Genomic DNA, 23,339 nt, shown 5'->3' with positions numbered 1-23,339 from the left:
TTTTCAGCAAAACGTTGTCAGTCTCAGGATCGATTCGCGCGACCCTTTCCAGACTAATTGGACCCCCAGGAACGCGGGTACAGCGGGAAAGTTAAAAAGGAGCAATTGATCAAGCCGAGTAATTTGCGGCGTAAAAAATTAACAGCTCAGTTACTAATTTTCGTTGAAATAACATATTACCAATTTTATTTCAATCTTGTATGTACAAATTATATACAAAGTGCATTTTTTAACGATTCATTTCCTATCTACAATGATCCAGTAAGTGAATGTTAACGTATATATCTACATTGATAATCATCGTATAAGTATAACCTCATCTTTGACAATTACTTCGAATACGTAGTTTACACTACATATAACACACTTCGGTATCGATGTACAATTGTTACCGTCTACATGGAATGTTTACGCTTTTATGACGATTCACTCGGTGAATTGTGCTTTATGGTAACGAGTTTTGAATTTCAGAAAATGCGGCGAAGCGCAGAAGAAAAAAAATCTTTCTTACGCGATTACGCATCTTATACGTAATATACGTAAATATGATACACAATTTCAGGGTAACCCGGTGCAATATATTGGTTATAAGCTTCTCAAAAAAAGAAGCAAAAGTAATTAAAAAAATATAAATTATGTATATATATGATAGATAATATATTATATAATATATATATATAATATCAATTATTTGTTACCTGATATTTTACATTTACGTAGATGCTCGTTACATATATATATACATGCGTGTGTATACTTAGCTTAGCGATATGTACTTGTTGACTTTGATTTGGCCTCAGTTATACTCACTTAACTTCAATTCTTCCTATCATACAATTAACTCTAAATATTTCAATTAAACATCATCCAGTATTCACATTGTCCTGATTTGTAAATTCTTCAACGTATCCTTGGCATTAAGGGCCGCCGAAGTGATGCTCTGGTCTTTCAAGATCGGCTTGATTTTCCCTGAAATATGCAACAACAATAAAGAGAATTTGCCATGGTCGCGGGTAATCGTCGTAAGTATCGTGACTTCTAAGCTTCTTCGATATATAACTCGATTCTACAATTATATTTTATATTTTAATATGAATATATTTTAATTTACAAAGGTTCAAGGTCGAGGCGTCACTCCCACCGCCGCCCGTCTTTATCGACGAATCGCTACCGTGGACGTAGGAGCTTACACCGTTCTCTGGAATGGAAATCGGTAATGGAAGAAACACCGTCACGCTCTCGGGTTCGTTAATTAATGTCATTAGCATCGGAAAAGATCGATACCGTTAAGGACAACGACGGGAGTCGCGGGCGCAGCGAGGTACGAAGAGCTCCTGTGCTGGGCCATCACCAATTCCTTGGTGTTCTTCTCGGGCTTCATAAGCACGATGTAGACCTTCGGGAAGAAGAGACAGGCCAGCTGGACCAACCCGCTCAGCGAGAGGGACAGGGCCAGGGTTACGACCCGGATGTCGTTGTTCGTCGAGACAAGGTAGAGCGGGACGAAGGCGAGCCAGAGTATGATGGTCGTGTAGTTAGTGAAGGCTATGTAACGCGTCTCGTTGAAACCCTCCGGGCACTTCCTCGTCTTCACCGCGTAAAGGGTGCAGATCACTGGAAAGACAGACGAGTTTGAATGGAAAAAAGGGTGGAAATTGAAGCACGACACTCGGACTCGATCCATTCGCTCTCACCGATCAGGAAACACGGGTAGATCAACCCCACCATGTAAGAACGGTCCTCCAGCCCCCTGCATATCCTCAGCCTGACGTCTCTTGAGGGGTAAATGTGGTTCACCGACGGTGGGACCTTCATCAGCCACACCGCGTTTATCACGACTTCGATGGATGTGAGGAGACCCGTTATTATCAGCTGGGACTTGGGACTCGTGTATCTGGAGTTGAAAGATTTTCATGGAGCAGTTCGGATCAGCGGTTCGTCATCACTGAGATTTGAGGAAAAGACGGAGGGGTTGTACCCAGTCGGATGCTTTTGAAAAATTTTTCAACTTTTTGGACTTTTTGAAAATCCCCGAATAATCCTTTTTCCGGCCTCCTGACTAGGTATAACCCCTGAAGATAATTCCGATACTTCGCAATCGACGTTCCGAAATGTTTCTCACGAGGCATTGATCAGGGTACCAGAAATTCTTGTCATGCATAACGTTGGCATCTGATACCTGGGCTTGTGCGGACTGTGCGTCATGTTGTTGAATATCCTGTGTATCCTGTTGGTCTTGGTGACAAGTGCCGCGTAGCAAAGAGTGTAGCACAGTCCGATTCCGAATCTGGTTATGGTACAGGTACCGCTGTCCGGTTTGGCGACAACCGCAAAGGTCATCAGAAACGAGACGAGGGTGCCGAGAAGAAGGAGGGAGGAGAGCTCGCGTCCCGACGCCTTGATCACGGGGGTCTCGCTGTATATCCAGAATACGAAGAGCACGAAGAGGGTGACCAGGATCCCTGCGAAACATCGTTCATTCTGACTACGGTAAAGGGTCGATAAAGGCGCTTCCAATCAGGGTTCGTATAATCACCGCAGCTCGCGACCGCCATCGCGGCTATCGCCCAAGGACTCGAATAGTCGATGAAGTCCTCCGGAATGTCCTCGCAGAAGGTCCTGTTCGATGTTGGCCGCGTTCCCTCCAGACAGTCCTCGCAACGGTGCTCGCCCAGTTTCACCTGGTAGTGACCGCAGTTCCTGCACTTGTAGCAGCACGGATCCAGCCGTTCCCTGAACTTTACCTGGTCGATTTCACACGGCTGAGCACAAGTCGAGTTTGGAAAGAACTCGCGTCCGCCTTCCGTTTGCCCTCGGAACTTCATCAAGCCCTTCTCGATGTAGAGCAACGGTGCGCCGTTGTCATCCTCTGAAAGTAAGATGCCGGGAATGGTCTTCGCTTCGAACCCGCGAATATACGTCGAGACTTTTTACCTAATGTCGCGTCCAAATTAACTCTCAATACTCACGCGTGTAGTTGCCGATCACGACCCAATGATAGGAATCCTTCTTGACTTTCTGGTAATTCAAAATCGAGTATCTGGGAGGCCCGTCGACGTTGTGAACGAAACGGAATTTCTTTCCAGCTTCGTCTGAAACGTGCGATCTTTTATTATACTCTGATTTTACCGATGATGTGAAAAGAAAGAAAACTATAAAATAACTAGAATTATACTAGCAAATAGATTTTCTGACGATTTTAACGCTTAACCTTCTTAACTTCATAACGTTTTTTTTATAAGTATTGTTGCTATCATTAGTGTTTGATTATAATTTGTAAGAAGAAATAAAGTTTTGATAAAAAAAAAAAAAAAAACACCACATATACGTAGTACATATTTTTTATCTCTATACTTCGATTCAAGAGCATCAAATCTATTATAATTACATATAATAATCAGAAGGAGAAAGAAAAGCTTTATCTTGCAGACCGTGTAATCGGTCTCACATTTTCCACCACAACGTGAGCGTCAAATTTATGCTATACCGATGTAAGCTAAGATTAGTATCAGTATCAATATTTACAAATGTCCATTATAATATTGGACAACTTTAAATTATCTGTCTCAAGCAAGTTCAACAAATACGAAGACAAACATTTCAAACAGCAGAGAGCCAGAAATACGACTTTAAAAATTGAATACAATCAAGAAACCTTGAATTAATCAAAAACAAACCAATAATATTTATAGCAATAGAAACAGAGAAACAATAAACACAAGTACAGAGATAAAAAACACGAAGTACAGAGCAGCAAAGTAGAGGAAAGCATGCTAAAAGTATAAAGACGTAGGTCAGGTTGATTAAAAAAAAAAAATCAAACTAAAAAACTCGTAATTCGTACAATAACTTCCGCCCATAATCATTTCGGGTTTTCTTTTTACGGCCAATTATCTCCGCGCGGATCGTACGTAGAAAAATTTCCGCTGTAGGTGATACTGGTGAAAAAAGAGCCGTGACACGATCGGCAATTAATCACAATATAACGGTAACGTGTCAACGCGACACGGGAGATCAAGCAATTATTGGAAGATTGATTTACGGTGGTAAATGTACACGGTGTGTCGTGTGTAAAACAAAAAGGCTTGTGCAAAAATCGACGGCGTTCGATTTGAGCGTTTGAAAATACGGAAGCCGTTGCCGTCAACTCCAGTTTAAAGCTTACCGTTGAACGATACGTTCGACAAGTAGGCGGATATCGTTTCACCGTCGATGTGCCGCATATCGTCGCAAATCCCGGTGTAATTCTTGCCGCATCTTACTTGATGCAAATCGTGAAGAGCGTAAGCAACCGCGTAAACTGCGTCCCTGACAAAGTGGAGAAACCTCTGCTGCTTGTAGCCGTTGGCTTCCTCGATCGTAAGCCGCGGACTTGTGCAACTAGTATCTGGACTCAGAGTGACCCTCGGGAATAACGAGACCTGCAACGGATCGGATAATGGTTCGCAAACTGACACAGAGACCCATGAGACTCGGACACGTGATAGGCTTTAGTTGTAACGATTTAAACGATACACTTTGGGACAGTGAATCTGAGTGAATCCGACTTTTTACACTAGACGGTTGTGTTGGCAACACTGAGATACCTACAGCGCCACGGTCGGCCGAGCGAAAAACAATCTCAATCACGATAAACGTAACATAACCCGTAACCGTAGAATACGTGTCAATCCAACAAGTCATTATCCCTGAGGTATTTTAAGGTGAGATTCGACGGTCATGGGTTATGTTACGTTTATTGAGATTGGGTTAGTTTCGCGCTCGGCTGACTGTGGCGCTGTAGGTTTCTCTGTGTTGCCAACGTAACTGTCCAGTATAAAAAATTAACCGTCTCAGATTTATTGCCCCCAAGTGTACCTGCGGCATGGTTTCATTGTCATGGGCAGGCTCTCCCTCCTGGTCGCAGTGATGGTACTCCTCCCAGAACTCGGAGAACCACGGATTGAGGGCCTTGTGGTCGAGGGTCAGATTCGTGAAGTACTCGTCGAACCCTGACATCCGTCCTGACAGAGGCTGGACCGCCAAAGCGCCCTCGAGAACGGTCATCTCGTCTACCTGGAGCTCGTCCGAACGCGCGGTCATCACCTCCTTGTGATTTGCCGTCGACCACGCGTCGCTTCCGATCCAGACGAACCGCTCCCCGACACCGACGCGTCTCGCAGCCTCCAGGACCCGCAGGGTAGTCGACTTTTCGGCGAAGAGGACGACGACTGGAATTGGCGAAAGGTGAAGGTTGAGTGCTTTTCTCACTTTCTAACGCTGTAGACTTCTTATCCAAAGGTTAACGAGATTTTCTAGTCCTGACAAACACTTCAAACAGACGAGAATAAAATTGCGAGTTATAAGGGTTGGAACAGTGGGCAGAAATGTAAACCGTAACGGGAATGTTCAGTACCAATGCAATATCGCAAAGAAGGGAAATTAAAGCTCCGAGCAGGATATTGTACTTTGCAGAATTTCACTATCGGCTCATGAAATCCCCGACTCACCTCGGACTTCCGTTTTGTTCGTTATCGTGCGAATGACTCCGTCGTAATCTTCGTCGGAAAATTGTTCCTTGTTTATCCTGTGCGGCGCGCTGAAGCAGATGGAATAATTCGACGCTAAAGAGTCGAGGGTCTCGTATCCGTGGTTTCCGTACTCCGTGTCGGAGTAAACTATCGACACGTAGGTCCACCCGAAATCCCTGAAAATACATGAACTCTAGCATACTTGCGAAAAATAGCCGCCGCAATTTCCTTGATAAAAAAAGAACCAGGGAGTTATCTCTGGCAGCATTCAAACTGGAGCCAATTTCCGTTTGCCAATCGCGGCGCGAATGTAGTTCGGAGTGGGAGAAGCACGTGACCTCCGCCGTTCATGATTGGCCGCCGCTTCAACGACCGTTACGAAGTAGACAGCCGCGATTGGTCGACTTTGATTGCCTGTGATTTGAAAACTGTGAGGAGAATCGCTTCGATTTTCCGCAGGTTTTCAGACTCGAATGTTTTTCTACGTTGAATCTACGGAGGTAACGAGGAAATTGAACGTTTTAAATCTTATTCGGAGTTCGCCGATCAGATTATGAATTTGTAAAATCGATGGGAGAAGAAGCAGACGGTTTAAAGATTGCTTTTCCGATAAGCGGAAATCAGTGTTTCTCCCTGTCGCTGTCTTATCAGCGGTACAGAATCACCGGATCAATACGAAACGTTGCCTGTGCTGTGTATCCCGAATGTCGTGGTATAAGCAAAATATACGGCCCTTGATAGAGAACAGATGCGGAATACTGATAGGCAAATTCCTACTGTACCGACATTTATACTTTCGCCCATCGAGAGCCAAACTCCTTGAGGCAGATATTTCCCCTCCGTTGCCCTGAACTCGTCACTCCTTTCGGTCTCACCTTCAAGCGAAGGTGTAAAAATTTATTCCAGATGCTTCGGAGTCAGGATCAGAACTCAGATGGCGTGAAATTGCCGAGTATATTTAGGGGGGTATGTAACGCGAAGACGACTGAAATAGTGGGTGAATTTTGGATATTCGTAACTCAACAACCAGTAATACAATTCGATCAAGGTTTGTTTTATTCAAAAGTAAGGAGATCGAGTTCCGTTTACATATTTTCTTTCCCATTGGTATCAATTAATTGTAAGTATTTTTACTGACAATATGACGTCAACGACGATATCTCAAAATTGGCTCGACTGATTTCATTTAAATTTGAAGACAGGAGACTTTTTTATCATATTTATTGACTCTGAAATTAAAAATTTGAAAATTTTGCACAAACAAATCAAATATCAAGTTCAAACGATTGCCGATTGGTTGTAAAAAAAAATAAAAAAAAAAATTACGGGTTGTGAAAAATTGGGATAAACTATCAAAGAAGATTGTCTCCAAATTCGAAGTAGGTAAATCGATTGTGCCATTTTTGAAACATCGTGGTAAAATGTTCGACTTAAAAAAAAAATTCATAAACCAGACCCTAAACGAGTTTAATAATCGATCGTCGAGATATAAATTCAAAAATTTTACCCACGTTTGAATCCGTCTACTCGTATCACATGATTTTCATTGTGATTCGGTGCAGCGTCCCAACTTCTTCGACCGATTACCGAAAGGTGCGAAAAGGATACCTAACCATTATACATGTATTTCGGAGCCGAGTAAAACATAGGATCGATATCGTAAAAACTCACTTGAGTATTTCCAGCATCGCGTGAGCCTGGTTAACGTCGCTTGGAACGGTCCTGAAAAAGTGTGGAAATTTATCCTTGCTGCTGAGCGAAGGCGACGTCGCCATGTAAGATATCTGGGGGACGGCGAAAAGTCTCAGCATCGAGGCAACCTGCGGTGCGGAAAATCTTCCTTAATTTTCATGAAACTGTACAGAGGCCCGGTCATTTCTTCTCGTTATCCCCAATTTTCTAATCAGCTTCACGGTCGGGGATCGGAAGGGAATAAAAGAGCGAAAATATCGTCCCTCTTATTTCCATCCCGCAAAATGTGATAGCGATGGTTATCTTTACTTTTCTTTTTTTTTTTTTTTTCTCCTTTTTTTTTTAATATCGTGCGAAGGAAAAGCAGATAAACTCGCCTGTATCGTGACTGAGCTTGACTGAGCCGCCAAGACGGCAACGACTTTGTCGAATCCACCGCCAAGAAACTTCGGTGCACTTCCGTCGAGACAGTGAAACTCCTGTTGATGGTAGGTGTTCACATGAGCGATGAATCCTGCAAGCGTTAGAGAATTCAGTGTCGGATGTTCCGCCGTACCGGTACAACAAAGATTGAAAATTAAAGAAAATCGGAACACGAAGCGAACAAAAAGAAAAGAAAAAAGTTGCGTTTTAGCCACGTTTTTCGAAGTTTGCACGCTCTGGTAAACCTCAATGGATAAGAGGCGAGGTAAAAAGATTCACTGTGATTGATTTACTTCGCGGATAAACTTTTGACCGAGAAACCGCGAAGGTAATTACACCGAGGTTCTGGGAAATTTTTTACCAGGTGATTTGCAGCTTTTTACCCAAATTAAGCTATCCTCACGGGTCTTCTAATGGCCGGACATTGAATGATCGATGACGCAGGTCTGCAACCAAAACACTGCACGGGTATTTTTTATACCATATCCAGAATACTGTACGTGGTGGATGTAAATGGGATTTATTTTTGGATTCATCATACTCGAAAACATAAGATTTATCAAAAACACCCCAAGCAGTTGAAAAAAAAAAAAAAAAAAATGCTATCGCGGACCTGTGTCGTGAAAATTCGATTGAAACTTGAAGTAAATTACCTGCTGCGGTAATTGAGATTAATTATGAGGAAAAAAAAAAACAACGTTCAACGGTGTCATTCGAATTTTGCAATATTGTATTATAAGCATGAGGCGAAAATTGGTCCAAGAGACGAGAAAGACGGAATTTCTTCAAAGATTCCGGCGCGAAATTTTCGCAATCTCCGCCCCTTGTTCACTTCCTGTTGCGCGAGATATTTCGGTTAATTTCTACTTTGCATCGCGGCGTGATTTACCTTTGACAAAGTAGAGAGCCTGCTTCAAAGCGTGGCTCGGATTGTCGCAGGAATCAAAGACCAAGGCGCCGAGCTTTATGCCTGGCAAAATGTCTGGGTCCTGATTTATCTGCTGCAAGGTGTACAGCATCGCTTCCAACGGCTGTATGCCATCCTCGGTCTGAAATTATAAGCGTACGTAACTACGTGAAAATTGTTATTACACGGCTTCTATACAGACGATTTTTCGCCCTTTTAGGTAGACTCTCATCTCTTTTTTCCCGAACGTCTCTGTTCCATCGCTCGATACAAGCCGCCGAACTTTAGGCCAGCTGGCAAACGACCAGGATTACACTTGGCATCGTTAACGGAACTCCTGAACTAAGCGACGTAACAAATCGACCGTTACATACCCTGGTTTGCAGTTGGTCTTGTGAGAAATTTGAACAAAGAAGAGACGAGTGGAAAAGGGGAAAACGAAAATGTAGAACTGATAATTGAGCAACGTTTTATCAATGGAGTACGGAGTAATGGATTGATCGGACAAATGGTTCGTCGACATTTCAATTCGGGAAACAATTGATCCAAAAAACGGTTAATCGATTGATCGAAATAAGAATTTATGGAAAAAATGGTAATTCAAAATTTCTATTGAAAAAACGATTGATCGGGAAAACGATAAATTGGATAAACGATCAATCAATTGATTGAAATAAGAATTGATCGGAGTATAGGATTAATCGAAACTTCGTTTGAGTAAAGAATTGTTCAAAAAAACGATTGATCGGTTGATTGAAAGCGAATTGATCGGAATGTACGATTAATCGAAACTTCGATTGAGAAAACATTCGATCGAGAAAACGATAAATCGTAAAAATGGTTCACCGAGATTGTAATTGAAGAAACAATTGATTGAGAAAATGATGAATCGAAATTTCGATTGAGAAAACAATTGACCGAAATAAAAATCGATTAATCGCAGAGCCCTTTAACGAAGAATAAAAATAGTGAAGGTATTGAAAGCTGCTGCCTATTGGTACAGCAGTAATTCTGCGTAGAAATGTGACTTGAATGGAATGGCTTACTTGAATTCGTCCGCAGTCTTCGCCGTCGCTTCCCTTTCTGTGAATTGGAAAAAGTGCCCCGAGTGTAATGTCGCCGGACATGTTCAAGTAAGGCTGCATGCCTGCAACTCTGGCATCGGTTGCTGCGGCAAGAAGTATCAACAGCGTAAACCGCGTTCGTGTCATTTTTTCTGAAACGAAAAGAAAGGAAGAAAACAAACTTAAGTACCTATCGGAGAATTGAGAATTGTGACTTTCGCTTTTCTGACTCTCGTTTTGAATACAAAAATAGCTACGGATCATCGTCGCATCGATTACAGACGTCAGGGCGAAGCAGTCCAAGGTGCTTAATCTAAGTGGACTCAAATTGGAAGCTCCGCTCGATGGTCAACGAGGGTCGAGTTGAAATCGCTACGAAATTAGTAAAACTAGGAGGCCTTGTGCACCATCTAAACCCTGTCATGGAATCTCCGAGGTTTTTCTTTTCGGTACAAGTGAAGAAAATAGAAATTCTATTATGCCACGTTCGATCCCAGGACGATACCTCCGATTTGACTTCTTTTGTAATATGTTATAGCGGACTGAAAACTAAGCGACACTTATTTCTTTTTCATCTGCCAACAAACACTTTAAGGGGGTTAAACCAACCTCCAAAGTAAGGCGTGTCAAGGGGCGATTTGACAGTTTTTTTGTTTTTCTTTAATTGAGAAAATGACATTTTTCAGTTCTCGTTTTCTCATGAAAACTTTTCCAGTTGGATTGGTTTAAAAATATTATGTTCTCGTGGGTTAAACTGCCGAATCACCCCTTGACGTGCCTTACTTTGAAGGGTGGATTTACCCCGTTAAAGTGTTTATTGGTAGATGAAAAATCATTGTCGTTGACTGATTTCCACGGTTATAGTTCCTGTCGTATCACAAGCAGCCTCTCGTGTCGAATTGAATCCGTTGTTCTTCACCCTCAACTTTACAGACGTCAAAGTTTCTGCGCATATTGCAACAGCCGAGATTTCGATTCGTTGAAATTGTTCCTCCGTCTCCGCAATAAGACGACGACGTATCGATCTCGAGGTTTTATACATCACACGTTTAAGTACAGAAATAAGGTCATTCGTCGAGTGGTCGTCGCACGGCTAGTGTTAACACGTAAATTTACTTATCAATATCGAGGCCACCTCGCGAACTTCGCTTTTGCCCTAACTGCCGCTGATTCGATCGGATAATTTGATGATGATGATGATGATGATGATGAATGATAAATACGGCGTAACCATCGAGTCACCATCGCCTGCGGATCCGCGTGTTGGAAGGAAACTAATTTTATATAATTGTAACTAGAGAATTCTGCTAAAATTGACATCTTTACAACAATGATTAAAGTATTATTGCTATGTATTACAAGGAAATATCCAACATGCAACTATATTAAGAGTAATTACAGTTTTATTTAAAACTTAATTTTATGAATCTTGAAACGTTAAATCTGTAACATGATCAGTTTACTATTCTCCGTCAGTTAAATATGGCCTCGAAACGGATTTATTGTCACACAAACGTGAAATTATTCCAATAGTTGCATGAAAATATAGTATGACTGTAAAATAAAAAAAAAAAAAAATAGTAAAATACACTAGATTTTCCTGGAACAGCTATAAAAAACTGATTTTAATTTTTTACCCAGAACTGTACTTTCGTTGATATTACAAAAGAAGGAAAAATCGCTGCTGAAAAAAATAAAAAGATTTTTTATTTATTTATTTATTTGTTTTTTTTTTTGCTCATAATTTGAAACAGCTGCGAAAACGTGGATTATCAGCGAAATTTGAAAGCGCGAGCTTTTAGGCACGGCAGGGATTTATTTTATCGCAGGTGAAACCGCGGGGCCGCGATGAGAAGGACGTGATTAACTGTTGCGATAACCGTTGCACTGGGATATAATATTTTGCCTCGATAATCAGGACGTAAACAAATTCTATACAAGGTGAATATTCACCGTAAATTTTGATAATTTTTTTTCAATCCATAAAACTATTTCAACTTTTTTATTACTATGATTTTATTTTCTTGCCACCCGAATTACAGTTTATTTATCCCAACTCGACTTCGACGTAAATTAGAGAACCGCATATTATCATCATCAAGCATCTCTTTTCGCGACGTCGTTGAATGTGATTCTCTTCGTTCCTTCGGCATAAAAAATTTTCACAATCGAACGCTTTGCCAGCAATATCGATGTCAAAGCCTTATATAACTAAAAAGTAGAGTAAACCTCACAAACTGATTTCGCGTTGCAATAACCAAAAAAGAATCGACGATATCGCAAAATTTTTAGGCGTACCTCGTTTTTCGTAATTCCAACGATATTCAAACACTTTTTTTAACGATACTTGTTTTACTGAATTTTTCTAGTTACTGTAACAAACGAAATTCTTCTCAGTGCAAATTTCGAAAAGAAAAAGTTAAAAACATGCAAAGACCAGCCTAGTAATTATAATTTGTTGCCGGATTGATTGCGGGATAAGATATTCGGTGTTACGGGATTCAGCGCCGAGTTAATTGATTTAAGGTAAAAGGTAATTTCGCCTGTTTTGGTTATTTGCTTTTCAACTCTATGGCCGCGTTTATCTCTATTCGACGCCTCGTCGATCCGAAACAGCTGTCACTGCCTCGGCAGCTATTATCTCCGGCTGTTTAGCCAGCCGCGAAATTGTGCGCGGTTTTATTGTCCGCGGCTTTCCGCCTCGTTTCAAATTCCACCTCGCCAATTTTCGCCTCGTTTTACACTCGAGGCGTTTATTGATTTAGTTTTGTCCGATGCGAAATTTTAAAAAAATATCAGCCGACGTGCAACGGAATTTATACTCGTTATGCCCTTCATTTTTTCTCTGAAAAATATTCAACGTATCGCCCTTCGAGAAAGGGAATTAAAAACTTTTCGCTCCACCGTCGACCCTCGTTTTTAACTGCAGTCACGCTTTTCTTTCCGATTAATTAAAACGCTCCACTAGCTCGGAAAGCTCCGAAGAAAGAAATTAATTACACGTCATTCGGAATGTTTTCTTTTCACAGCGTCAAGTCGACTATTCGAATTCGCGTTTCAGATTCTTTAACTATCTTTTCAATTGAGACTCGTCTGTAACTCTCGTATCGACCCGAAGCCTGATCCTAAAGAAAAAAAAAAAGAAAAAAAAAAGTAATTTATTTCTTTTGTACGTTGAATTTTTTAACCTTGAAAATCGACCTCTTACCAATTGACAGAATATCATGAATCATATGAGTTTTCGAATACAAAAGAGTCAAAGTGAAGAAATGATTTTCAGCTATTGATCAAAGCGAGATCTAGAGGCTAATAAAAACACAAAAAAGATCATCGCAAAGAAAACTATATCCATCAAAAATACGAAGTATAATAATATTTACAAACCAGGGCGTTAAGCATCCTTGATCCGGTGAAAAAAAAAATAAAAATTCAGGTATATACCTGCGCCTGTAAATGACAGTATATAATCATTTTATACTTTAAGTTTAAAATAACGGCTCGTACGAGTTGCTGAAGCTCAAAGTTTTACCCTACCCGGATCCACGCAGAGACAGTATTTCAATTTGAAACTTTGCCAGAGTATATATTTATTCGTGGTAGAAGCGGATGTCCATCCGAGAGCAATTATTCCGCTCTCTCTCTCTCTCTCTCTCTCTCTCTCTCTGCGCCAAGTAGAGCCCTCTTCATTTCCGTATTCCGATGCACGCGTTAGTTAATTTTATCATCATTGCTATTTTAGCTTGCAGAATCGAGTTTGTTGCCGGCGCTCTGCCGTTGTTATATCGTTCTCGTGTGTTCATAGAGGGTATATAAACTATGCATAAGCTACAAACACGGGCATTTCCCAAGCCGAGAATATATTAACCCGGCGTTTCAACCCCTCGAACGAGAATTCATTTAAAATTTACCCTACCAGAATTTTCTGTCAATATACATATAAAATGATTTTGTAACCTCGACGATCAGAGTGCCAATTTTTAGTGGCATAATACATTTTGCATTTATTTCAAATTTGTATAATCTACGATTGTAATTGGGTCGATCCACCAACTTTTGGCCAACTTTTTAGGGTCACGATTTCCAATTTATATCGAGTTTCATATCGGTGAAAAAAAATATCATTTGTAATGAGTTTTTTGTCTGATAAAAAGTCCGACGTTTCCGAATACAAAATTCATTTTCAGGCAGATAGTCGGTAACTCTTTAAAAAAAAAAAAAATCGTTTTTTTATTTCTTCACTTTTTCAGTCTCGTTCGTACGCGAGGGGTCAAAGAATAAATTTTAAACAAGTATGCATCTTGAAGTACATTCTCAAGTTTTTACAAATTGGAATCAAAATGGGATCATAATTGAATCGGTGGGTACAAATTTCCCGTCGTGTTATCGAATTTTTGGAGAAAATTATTCAACATATTTCACGTATCCATGAAATATTCGCTCTAAGAATTCGAATATGAACCTAATAGAATTTTGTCTTGCTTGAAACAAAAATTTTCTGAACGAAATAAAATTGTCTCATTCACGACAGCTAGATTATTAAATAGCTTCGGCATATTTAAATAAAATCATTTAATATCGAACAATTCGGAAGAATTTCTTTCATATTATCGACATACTCCAAAAGGTCTAATTTTCCACGCGAGTAAATAAAAGCAATTTATTTTCCGGTCCTTACATTATATCTCAAGTGAATACCGTAATTTTACGAGAAAACAATAAATGGCGATGAGGATTCCCGGTAAAATATTTCGCGCCAATTGCCAACCGGTTGTTCATCACGCTGAGAATGAATTGCAGAGACCGTGCCGTATGAGTTAGATGTATGGTTTTTGATCGTTGATTGGGTTCGATCCGACTTAGCGGAATACTCGGTGTGTCCTACATTCGCCGAGTGGAATCTAGAAGCCGTAAGACTTTCTTCGATACGACATTCGAAGTACATGTACCGTGAGTCCGAATATATCGAAAGAAACCGCTCAACTTTTGCCGTGACAATCGCAATGTCGTATACAGAGTGGATTCCTAACGACTGCATGCTCCGTCGTCTGCTAAAATTTCATGCGCATGCGCTACAAACCCACGGCCACCGTTTGCAAGAGGAACCAGCTGTCTCTAACCTCAAAAAATTCGACATTTATGAATTGAGCACAACTGTCACCGACAACCGTTAAAATTTTTTAAGTTATAAGAGATTAAGGAGTTACATTTTGACAGTTGTCGGTGTCAGTTGTACGCAATTCATAACTGTCAAGTTTTTTGAGGTTAGATACGTAGTGGCGAGCTGTAGTCTAAATTTAAGACGGTTGGCCACCCCGGCGCGCATTAAGTTTTAGCAAACGACGAACGATGAAGTCGTTGGGAATTCACTGTGTAAGTATAAGTAACGCAAGGAGAGTTATGGATGAAGATTCCTACTACCGACACTTATCGACATCTTTTGGGTCTGGGTAAGATGTCGGTAAGTGTCGGTAACAGGAATCTGTGTCCAGAACCCTTCTTGTATTACTACTTACGTATATCATGTACATACCTCACGGCTCGATGGAATTTCAGGAATTATTAATATCGACGGCGAAAAAGCGATAATATGTCAACCCTCTTCACGTGGGAGTAACGAGTTTAATCAACTTCCACGATCGAGGCGATAGCATTGCGTGATAAATTCGTGGAACTAGTGAAGCGTGGAAAAAGGTTTCATACGACTAATATCTTTCTTTGGTTTGTTGCTTTTGTTACCAATACCAAGATGCAACGATTCGTGGAAAAGAACGAAATTTCGTTGCTATTATTTTTTACTTTTCGCAAGAGCTTGGTAAAAATTATTTTTGGAATAAAATAGTACCGAAGCTGTTGAAAAACATGATCTGCTTATTTCAAATCACCGAAATCTAATTCGTTTTGTAGGATAATTTAGGCTACGGGAAAAAATTGGCGTAAAAGAGAATAAGAGAAACTTGATAAAACTTGATAGTTCCATATATTCCATGTACCTACAGAGATAAAATTCACGGGGTAGTTTCGTAAGCTATGCAAAACGATAGTTACATCGTACGAGAGGCGAAACTTGGAAACGAACATTGTCTGCAATTCAAATGATGACAAAAGCTTGGAGAATAATTCATGATTTATAGGTTATGGTCGAGTTTAAAGAGATCCCGAGAGAGGAATAGAAGGAAAACGGAGAGTGTGGATCAAAAATGGCGCCGAATAATTCTTTATAAATATACAATTACCCCATATATATATATATATGGGTCATTCCATGCCAAATCACCCTGACTATTTTTAATGTTGTATTTATTTTTTTGCAAAGATAACAAGAAATTCTAATAATTAGCGTGAACAAAAGTCGTCGTGAAATAAGTAAACTTAATATAAGTTTATTAAATGAATGAATGTAAGAAATCAGGTTCTCCCTGAGAAAAATTAGTTCAGCCCTTCCTCCGCGTCTCCCGGATTTAACTTTTCCTTCAAGGCATGGGTTTTTCATTCGGCTGCAGGTTCGGAACGGCCATAGGTACGTACCTATGTATAAGGAAAAGGCGTTCACCGCGTATTGACACGAGTAAATTAACCGCGGTGCCCGCGGCTCGTAGACTTAACTCGCGTAGACTAACTTGTTCCTTGGGATCCGGCGTCCCCGGGGTCTGCTAATAATCCCTCCGGTTGAAATCCTCCCCCGCAACCCAATCCCAACCTCTCAGCCCGGATCGTGGCTTATACGTAGACCTATAACGCTATACCTGGGCCGACTCGGGATATACGGGCTTCGGTAATAAACTCAGGGGCGGTTTATATCACCGGTCCATTTTAGTGCCTATTTGTACCCTGCGGAACGCCCGAAAGTTCTTCTTCAGATTTCGAAACAAATTTTACCTAATTCCGCATCTCATCCGCATGCGGGATAGTCGGGAAAAACATTTTTCTCCACCTTCCCCACGGGAAATTCGAAACAACGACCTTATAATTAAGTATTCATTTTTTTTTTTTTAATTATTCTTTAATCGTTTTTAACCCTCCGCCGGCCAACATGGACGATATCCGTCCACCCTGACTTTATCACTCATCGGTGCCTCGGGAATTTTTCATTGTTTAACCGTTTCTACTACTTGACTAATTGAAAATTCCGTAATGAAAACTATTGGAATATCGAGTAGGCACCTGAAACTGATTACCTGAATTTTTTCGACGTCAATAAAAAACTAAAATAAACCTTCGTCTTTATATTTTGGTACGTAAAATTTTGTGCACATTCTTCGGGATAATTAACCGGCAAAAACCGTCCGGTAAAGAGAAATACGTTAATTGTGTAAATGAAAATGAACCTGAGTGAATTGTATTTGTATGCGATAGAAATGAAACTGATAGAATTCGAAAAACGTATTGTTCCGGTTGGACCCGTTTTTTGGAAAAAAAAATTAAAAAATCACCCTTGAGATGAGACCTGATAATCATCACACACCGCTGAATCATTTTTATTTTGTTCTTTTGTTTGTTTGTTTTTTTTTTGTTTTTTTTTTTTACCTGAGATACAACTTTTCGCATTCACCTGGTCATAATCATATAATTGCAGGGGAAAAAGCTTGAGGCAATTTTTTCCCCCCTTCACCCAATTACGTAAAATAAGGAGAAAAAAAAGTCATTCATTATAACGAAGGCAAAAGAGGAGCAGAAATAGAGGGTTAAGGTAACGAAATAAAAAGTCATTGCACAAAAACTTGCACGTATACATATATATATATATTCATACATATATTCGAGATCAAACAGAAAGCGATAATTTAATTTGCAATTGATGGTTCAAAGAACTCTTGAAATATCTTTCTTCGTTGTTCTAATTCTTCACACGTTCTTTATCCCTCGATTTGGTTACGTATATATTATTTACAAAGTATAAGAAGGCAAGAAGAGTGCGAAGAAAAGCATAACTTTTCACCTAATCGCCGCTGGTCGTAAAATTTGCGAATATTTTTCCTGTCAAAATAAAAGAAGCAGATACGAGATGAAATACAAACAAAAGATATATGAGTTGAATCGGATTGGCTACGTGGGCTTTCAGACGCGCTCAAAGCCGACGTGTAACATCTAACGGAGTGGGCGGAGAAAAAGGTTTCCGCAATTTATTAATGACTCGATATCTGTACGAAATTATGTGCGATTTTTATTTTTAAATTTTTTTTTGAAGCCACAATATTATATCCTAATATTATATTTGCGGTGAGGTATACGATTGCAAAAAATAATCATCTTCTTTCCACCAATTGCCTTGAGCTAAAAAAAATAGAATGAAATCGGGATTGCAAAAAGTTTTGCACGCATTATTATAATTCATGGAATGTATTTTCTTCAATATTTTAACCCTTTGAAGCATGAATTTTTCCTTGTAGTTAAATTCTGCTGATATCAAAAATTAGGTCAGACCTGAGAAATTTTCTAAATTCCAAATGGCCGATCTAGTATGAGCGAATAGGATCAATTTTTATATTCTCAGTCTGTCATATCGGATCCGCTATTTTGAACTTTAAAATTCTGACGCTGGATTCGTTTTCAGAGATCCGGAAAACCCCCGAGTAACAAATTTCAAGCGAATCGGATCAATTTTTATATTTCTGGTCCGCCATATCGGATGTGCTATTTTTTATTTTGAATTTTTTACGACGGTTTCGTTTTCAGCAATCCCATAAACCCAAGATTACCGATTTCCAGTTTTCTAGTCCCCATAACCTTCCCACAATTAAATTTATTCCATAAAAACAGGCGTTTTCGACACTTTGTTTATTTATAGCGCTCACTATATTCGCGGGATCATTACAATCCCTCTTAAAACATCACATTGACATCTCAGGAGTCCAATTGTGTAAAAAAAAAAGATTCAACCGTCGTTGAAATATTTTGATATTTGTTTCTCCCGTTGAAAAATTCAGAGGGAAATTTCGGGGAGATTTTTTAGTAGGGAATAAAGTGGGATATGCAGGAACAGCTGGCAGTGATGGGCTGCTGTTGTTGAGTCGTTAGTGATCGATCTTTGGGCATGAATATGTATCATCATTCCACAGCAACATCGGCCTCTGTTTGTTGGTTTAATTGGGAAACGGAGCAGGAAAATCACATCAGTGGTTTTATATAAAAACCCGCAGTTTTTGTATATTTGATTATATTTTTTCAGAGTCTGGATTATCCTCCCGGTCGAAACTAACATGTTTGAAATAACTCCGATTGATTTATTAAATGATCTTATAACCCACGTCCGCGTCGCCTCGATGCCGAAAGTAATTCTGGAAATGCTCGAATCTCTTCTTGATGCCAATAAATTCAACCACCTTTCAAGTTAACGTTAAACTAGTCCAGTCTGTAAGTTTTACCAGAGACAACAGAAATTTAAACAAAGTTTACTTGTAAAACAAGCTAATGAATTTTTCAGCATGGGATAAATTTTACTAAACGTATGATATAAATATGATGACGTAAGTTGAGCGAAATTCGTTAGTTTTATTAAAAACTCAGAAAATTTATTTTAAAATTGAAGAGCGTTTGTTGGAGGACGAGAAAATTTTGATACGAATTTTAGAAACTGTTTCTCAGTTTATAGTTGATATCAAATTTTTCGATTTTTCAAAAAAAATCTTCTCAATTTTGGAAAAGTGCAAAGCGTGGAATGAAATCGAGAAAAAGAATAACGAATTTTCGACGATTCGCGTGCACGACAGTATCCTAAAAAAAAAAAATAAAGAAAGTAAAATAAATGAAATTAATCAAACATAACGCGTGTTTCTGTTCTATATTCCCATGATACGAACTTGCCGGGCGTAAATATAACTCGACTAATCCCGAAGACTGAAAGCAATCATTCGTTCCCTCATCTCTCGAATCTCCTCAGATGAAATATCATATAAATAAAATAATATTATACAAGACGTTTGAATTCGTACAAGTTAATTTATACACGCGATTGAAGTCGACGCGAAAAATCGCGGACCCAAGTGCCGATTGAGAATTCTGATTTCACGTGAAGAAGGAGGAAAAAAAAAACAAAAAAAAACGAAAAAATAGGAAACTTCGGATTTTAATCAAACTTCTTCCGCGAGAGGCATAATTCTGTATTACTTCATCCTTATTGGAAAATTCCACGATATTTCGTACGCGCGTCTTTTCTTCCGAGCCTATCCGTGGCATACAGTGGTTGGATCTAAATTGGGTAAAAAAAACCTTTCAGGAGAACTGGCCGAAGTTTATCGAGGTATTGTGCTTGAAAGCCGAAAGAATTCCGTCTCTCGAAATATCCTTTCATCGGGCGACTCGCACTTCTCGCAATTTTCCAAGTCAATCGTGGGTCCGATTTCAATTCTTCGGGTCTCCTAAAAGTACCCAGAAAATAAGGTTATTTTCCACAAACAGAGGAAACTTGGTAGATTTACTTTTTTCCCGCGTGTTTTCTTTTTCTTTCTCATTATTATTATTATTTTACTTCAATCACACCGAAAGATGAATGATTTTTATTATCTCGGCATATTTTTCAATCATTCGAGGAAAGCTGCTTTTCTCAAAAGTTTCAGGGCGGTAAATTAGTCGGACACTGAGAACTAATTTGAAATCTCAATTGTTCATGTATAAGAAATTCTGAAACAAAACAATTAATTCTTGTTTTGTATGTTTTCTATTTTTGTGTTTTTTTAAAGATCACTTACAACTGGAAATTGAATGAATTTTGACTGATTCGAATTTCGAAATTTGGATTTTATGGTACTCCAATTTGCTTTGAAACGGGGGGGAAAAAAAAACAAGCGACAGCAATCGAACTTTCCGTTTTCGCACTGTAGATTCCAGGTTCACAGAAAAAATTCCGTGATATAAAATTTCAAGGCCTAAGAGCATGTTTCTGATTTCTCGTCCGCCATATTTTTTCCACCATCTTGAATTTTGAAAATGAAATATCATATTCGTGATCAGGGATCTGAAAAAACCCCAAGTACCGAGTTTCTTCGAAATAATCGATTTACCTTGGATTCTGGTCCACCATATTGGATCCACCATTTTGTAATATCTGCAATCTAACCTCAGATTCGTGATCAGCGATTGGAAAAAAACTTCAGGGTACCAAGTTTTATCAAAATCCATTGATCCGATCTCTAATACAGCATGATTTTGATTTTATATTTTAGGATCGTGTTACGTGAATAATTCCAAAAGTACCGAACCGACTGAAGTCAAACTCTAATCAGTTCAAAGTTTAAAAAAGCCGCGTCGATTAAGACCAAAATTATTGAAATCCGTTTATGTACTCGTTCTCGAGATATCGTCGGACCAACAAATTGATCACATACGTACAAACACGCACACACAGACACACAGACACAAGGGCCCATCTAAAAACTATTGAAAGTGATGCTCTAAACTTCAAAACGTGGGGATCTAGTGAAAACTCAACTTTTCATTCTCGCGGTAATTACTATAACATCGTTTTTTCTCCGAATAACAGAGAAACGGGAAGTTGAAAATAAGAAACAAACAACAACAAAAAAAAAAAAATCAGTGCAGCGCAGTTATTCCAAATGCAAAGTTACGGCTCGGCGGTAAAAGGACTGCGATTCAATCAGCTCGACAATGCGGGTCGGTGCAGATCGATGGAGTGAAGTGCGATGGTTTGCGGTATCAATTACACTTCTGCGGGAACTGGAGAGGTTATGTAAGCATAGCTTTGTTGTTCGACAGCCTAAGAAGGATCATCGAAGTCCTCGAACTTGCCCGCGATTCGAGGATTAAAATTCAGCCGCGCGCGAGAGGAATTTACCGGTAAAACTTTGCCGGCAAATCTGTTGAGGAATATCGTAATTTCCTCGCAAGATCGCGATATCGAGTAACAAAGTCGTTAGGGATTCGATGCGCGAAGATACATGTACGTAACGTCCACGTGCGTAAGGTATAAGCATCTTTTGTAACCCGAATGCAAAATAGTTAGACCAAGGTCCGATGAACAAGTTAGACACATATATTTACGAGACGGCATCTCTAAACAACCAACTTTCTATGGCCGGCGCCAACCGGCGTCAGTTTGTAATGAGACGCTTAATGTGAAGAAACGTGAAAGCCTATTGTTCGTTAATAAATATTATTCGTTGTAAAATGAAGTTGAAGTCTTGTGGGATTTTATTTGGGCCAGAAGTGCGAGCAGCCTCTTAAATATACCGCACATTTATTCGTAATATACTCACTTCTGTCTTCTCTTAAGCCATCGCTCTTCCAGGTATCATTAATTTTCGAACTGTGTTAAAGTTTAACGCAATTCTCTCCCTGCGCGCGGCCTGCGAATATTATATGCTGTATGACCAGAGCGAATTTTGCACCGGAAATAAAGTTACCCGCGGGTTAAACGCGTCGCGAGCTTCCGGAACGAGAGCCTGCGTAGAATTGTTATTATATTATACATGCGTACATACATATAATATATGTTATATGTATATTAGGGTGGAGCTTATTTCAATGAATTTTGAAATGAGTGTTGCGCGCCATCTGGATACTTTACAATTACATTTTTCTTAAACTACTGCGATATTTGAGCTCCCAATTTCAATATTAACACGTGGTCGAAGGCTACGAAAGTTTTGAATAGAAAATAAATTTAGTTATTCGGAACCGGTTACTTTTTTTTTTATAACTTTGATACGCGCTAATGGAACGGTTTTGAACTTTTGGGTTTATTCTTATCGTTATAAGCAACAACTCTGCCAAGTTTCAAATCGTTTCATTTAATTCTGACCAAATTTATAAAGAATAAAAAATAAATAAAGGTAAACAAAGTAACTGGAGATTTTTCAAACTTTTTTTTAAAGTGAGAACACAAAATAAAACCACGCTGCGGGAACAATCAATTATTTTCCACACGAGTAACGAAATTTTTACCGCAGTTTATCCGTTTGCATAAATAGTATAATGTAATTATTTTAATTGTACCTTACAGAAATTATTTGAAATGAAAATGAAAAATGAAAATTATTGTTACACAAAAATTACACTGCACCTGATAAATTGTTATCGCGTTATAGCTTCACATGATTTCACCGTGCGTCGTATAACCGATTACTCTGTTAGAATTTTTATGATAAATAGGGATTTTCGCTCGCGTTGATTCACCGAAACACTTTCCTCACGTCCTTTGCAAACGCCGACGCGTTCAAGACTGATGCTTGCGGTGCTTGAGCTGTTCAAGTTCGCCGAGTTATGCGCGCGCCTGACTCAACGCCATTCCTCGATTTTTATTATACAGCTACGAGAGTCCGGCGATACGCGGGGAAATCCTGTCAACGACGGTATTAAACGATATCCGTTAAAATTCCGTACCCCGAAAACGGAGTTTTTATTTTATATTATTTCTTTCTCATTTCGATCATTTTTCATTGAGACAAAAGTTTCTTTAAATTCGTTAAAATTTCGTTGCACGCGACGAAATTTTTTCATCACCTCACAGAGTTGAACAAATCCTTATTCAATTTGATATAATATCTCACAAACGTTTAACATTCGTTATTTACGTTATATACTTTTTGTAAAACCCAAAAAAAGCTCTTCCTTTGCTATCTCTCAATATTTGCTTTCCGAGAAATCAAACAAAACTGTTTCATCACTCTGATTGCACATGTTTTTTCGCTTTTAATTGAATAATATGTTTTACTGTGTCAAATAACTTCATTTTTTATAAATTCTTTTTTTTTTTCGTTTTTCTAATTCTCGATTCAAGATAAAAACTTG

General features: G+C 39.2%; 1 protein-coding gene across 3 annotated transcripts; it reads right to left on the bottom strand.

The window, feature by feature from the left end:
• Nucleotides 1–76: 76 nt before the first annotated feature.
• On the bottom strand, nucleotides 77–22,755 carry LOC107228176 (metabotropic glutamate receptor 6-like). Of its 3 annotated transcripts, XM_046736373.1 has the most exons (16): nucleotides 22,612–22,755; nucleotides 21,806–21,991; nucleotides 9,579–9,748; nucleotides 8,515–8,674; nucleotides 7,580–7,716; nucleotides 7,182–7,330; nucleotides 5,490–5,686; nucleotides 4,858–5,210; nucleotides 4,166–4,421; nucleotides 2,970–3,092; nucleotides 2,537–2,869; nucleotides 2,180–2,462; nucleotides 1,695–1,894; nucleotides 1,285–1,614; nucleotides 1,112–1,198; nucleotides 79–969 (listed from the first exon to the last, which is right to left on the bottom strand). In XM_046736373.1, exons 3-16 carry the CDS (start codon nucleotides 9,741–9,743, stop codon nucleotides 875–877), a joined length of 2,868 nt encoding a protein of 955 aa, XP_046592329.1. In that variant the 5' UTR covers nucleotides 9,744–9,748; nucleotides 21,806–21,991; nucleotides 22,612–22,755; the 3' UTR covers nucleotides 79–874. The 3 variants fall into 3 exon arrangements, with proteins under 3 accessions (XP_046592330.1, XP_015525041.2, XP_046592329.1); XM_046736374.1 differs by lacking the exon at nucleotides 1,112–1,198 and having other exon boundaries at nucleotides 77–969; XM_015669555.2 differs by lacking the exon at nucleotides 21,806–21,991 and having other exon boundaries at nucleotides 78–969.
• Nucleotides 22,756–23,339: the final 584 nt, after the last annotated feature.

Source organism: Neodiprion lecontei, chromosome 4, assembly GCF_021901455.1.
Source record: "Neodiprion lecontei isolate iyNeoLeco1 chromosome 4, iyNeoLeco1.1, whole genome shotgun sequence".
Classification (NCBI taxonomy): Eukaryota; Metazoa; Arthropoda; class Insecta; order Hymenoptera; family Diprionidae; genus Neodiprion; species Neodiprion lecontei.
This window is presented reverse-complemented; position numbering and strand designations above follow the sequence as displayed.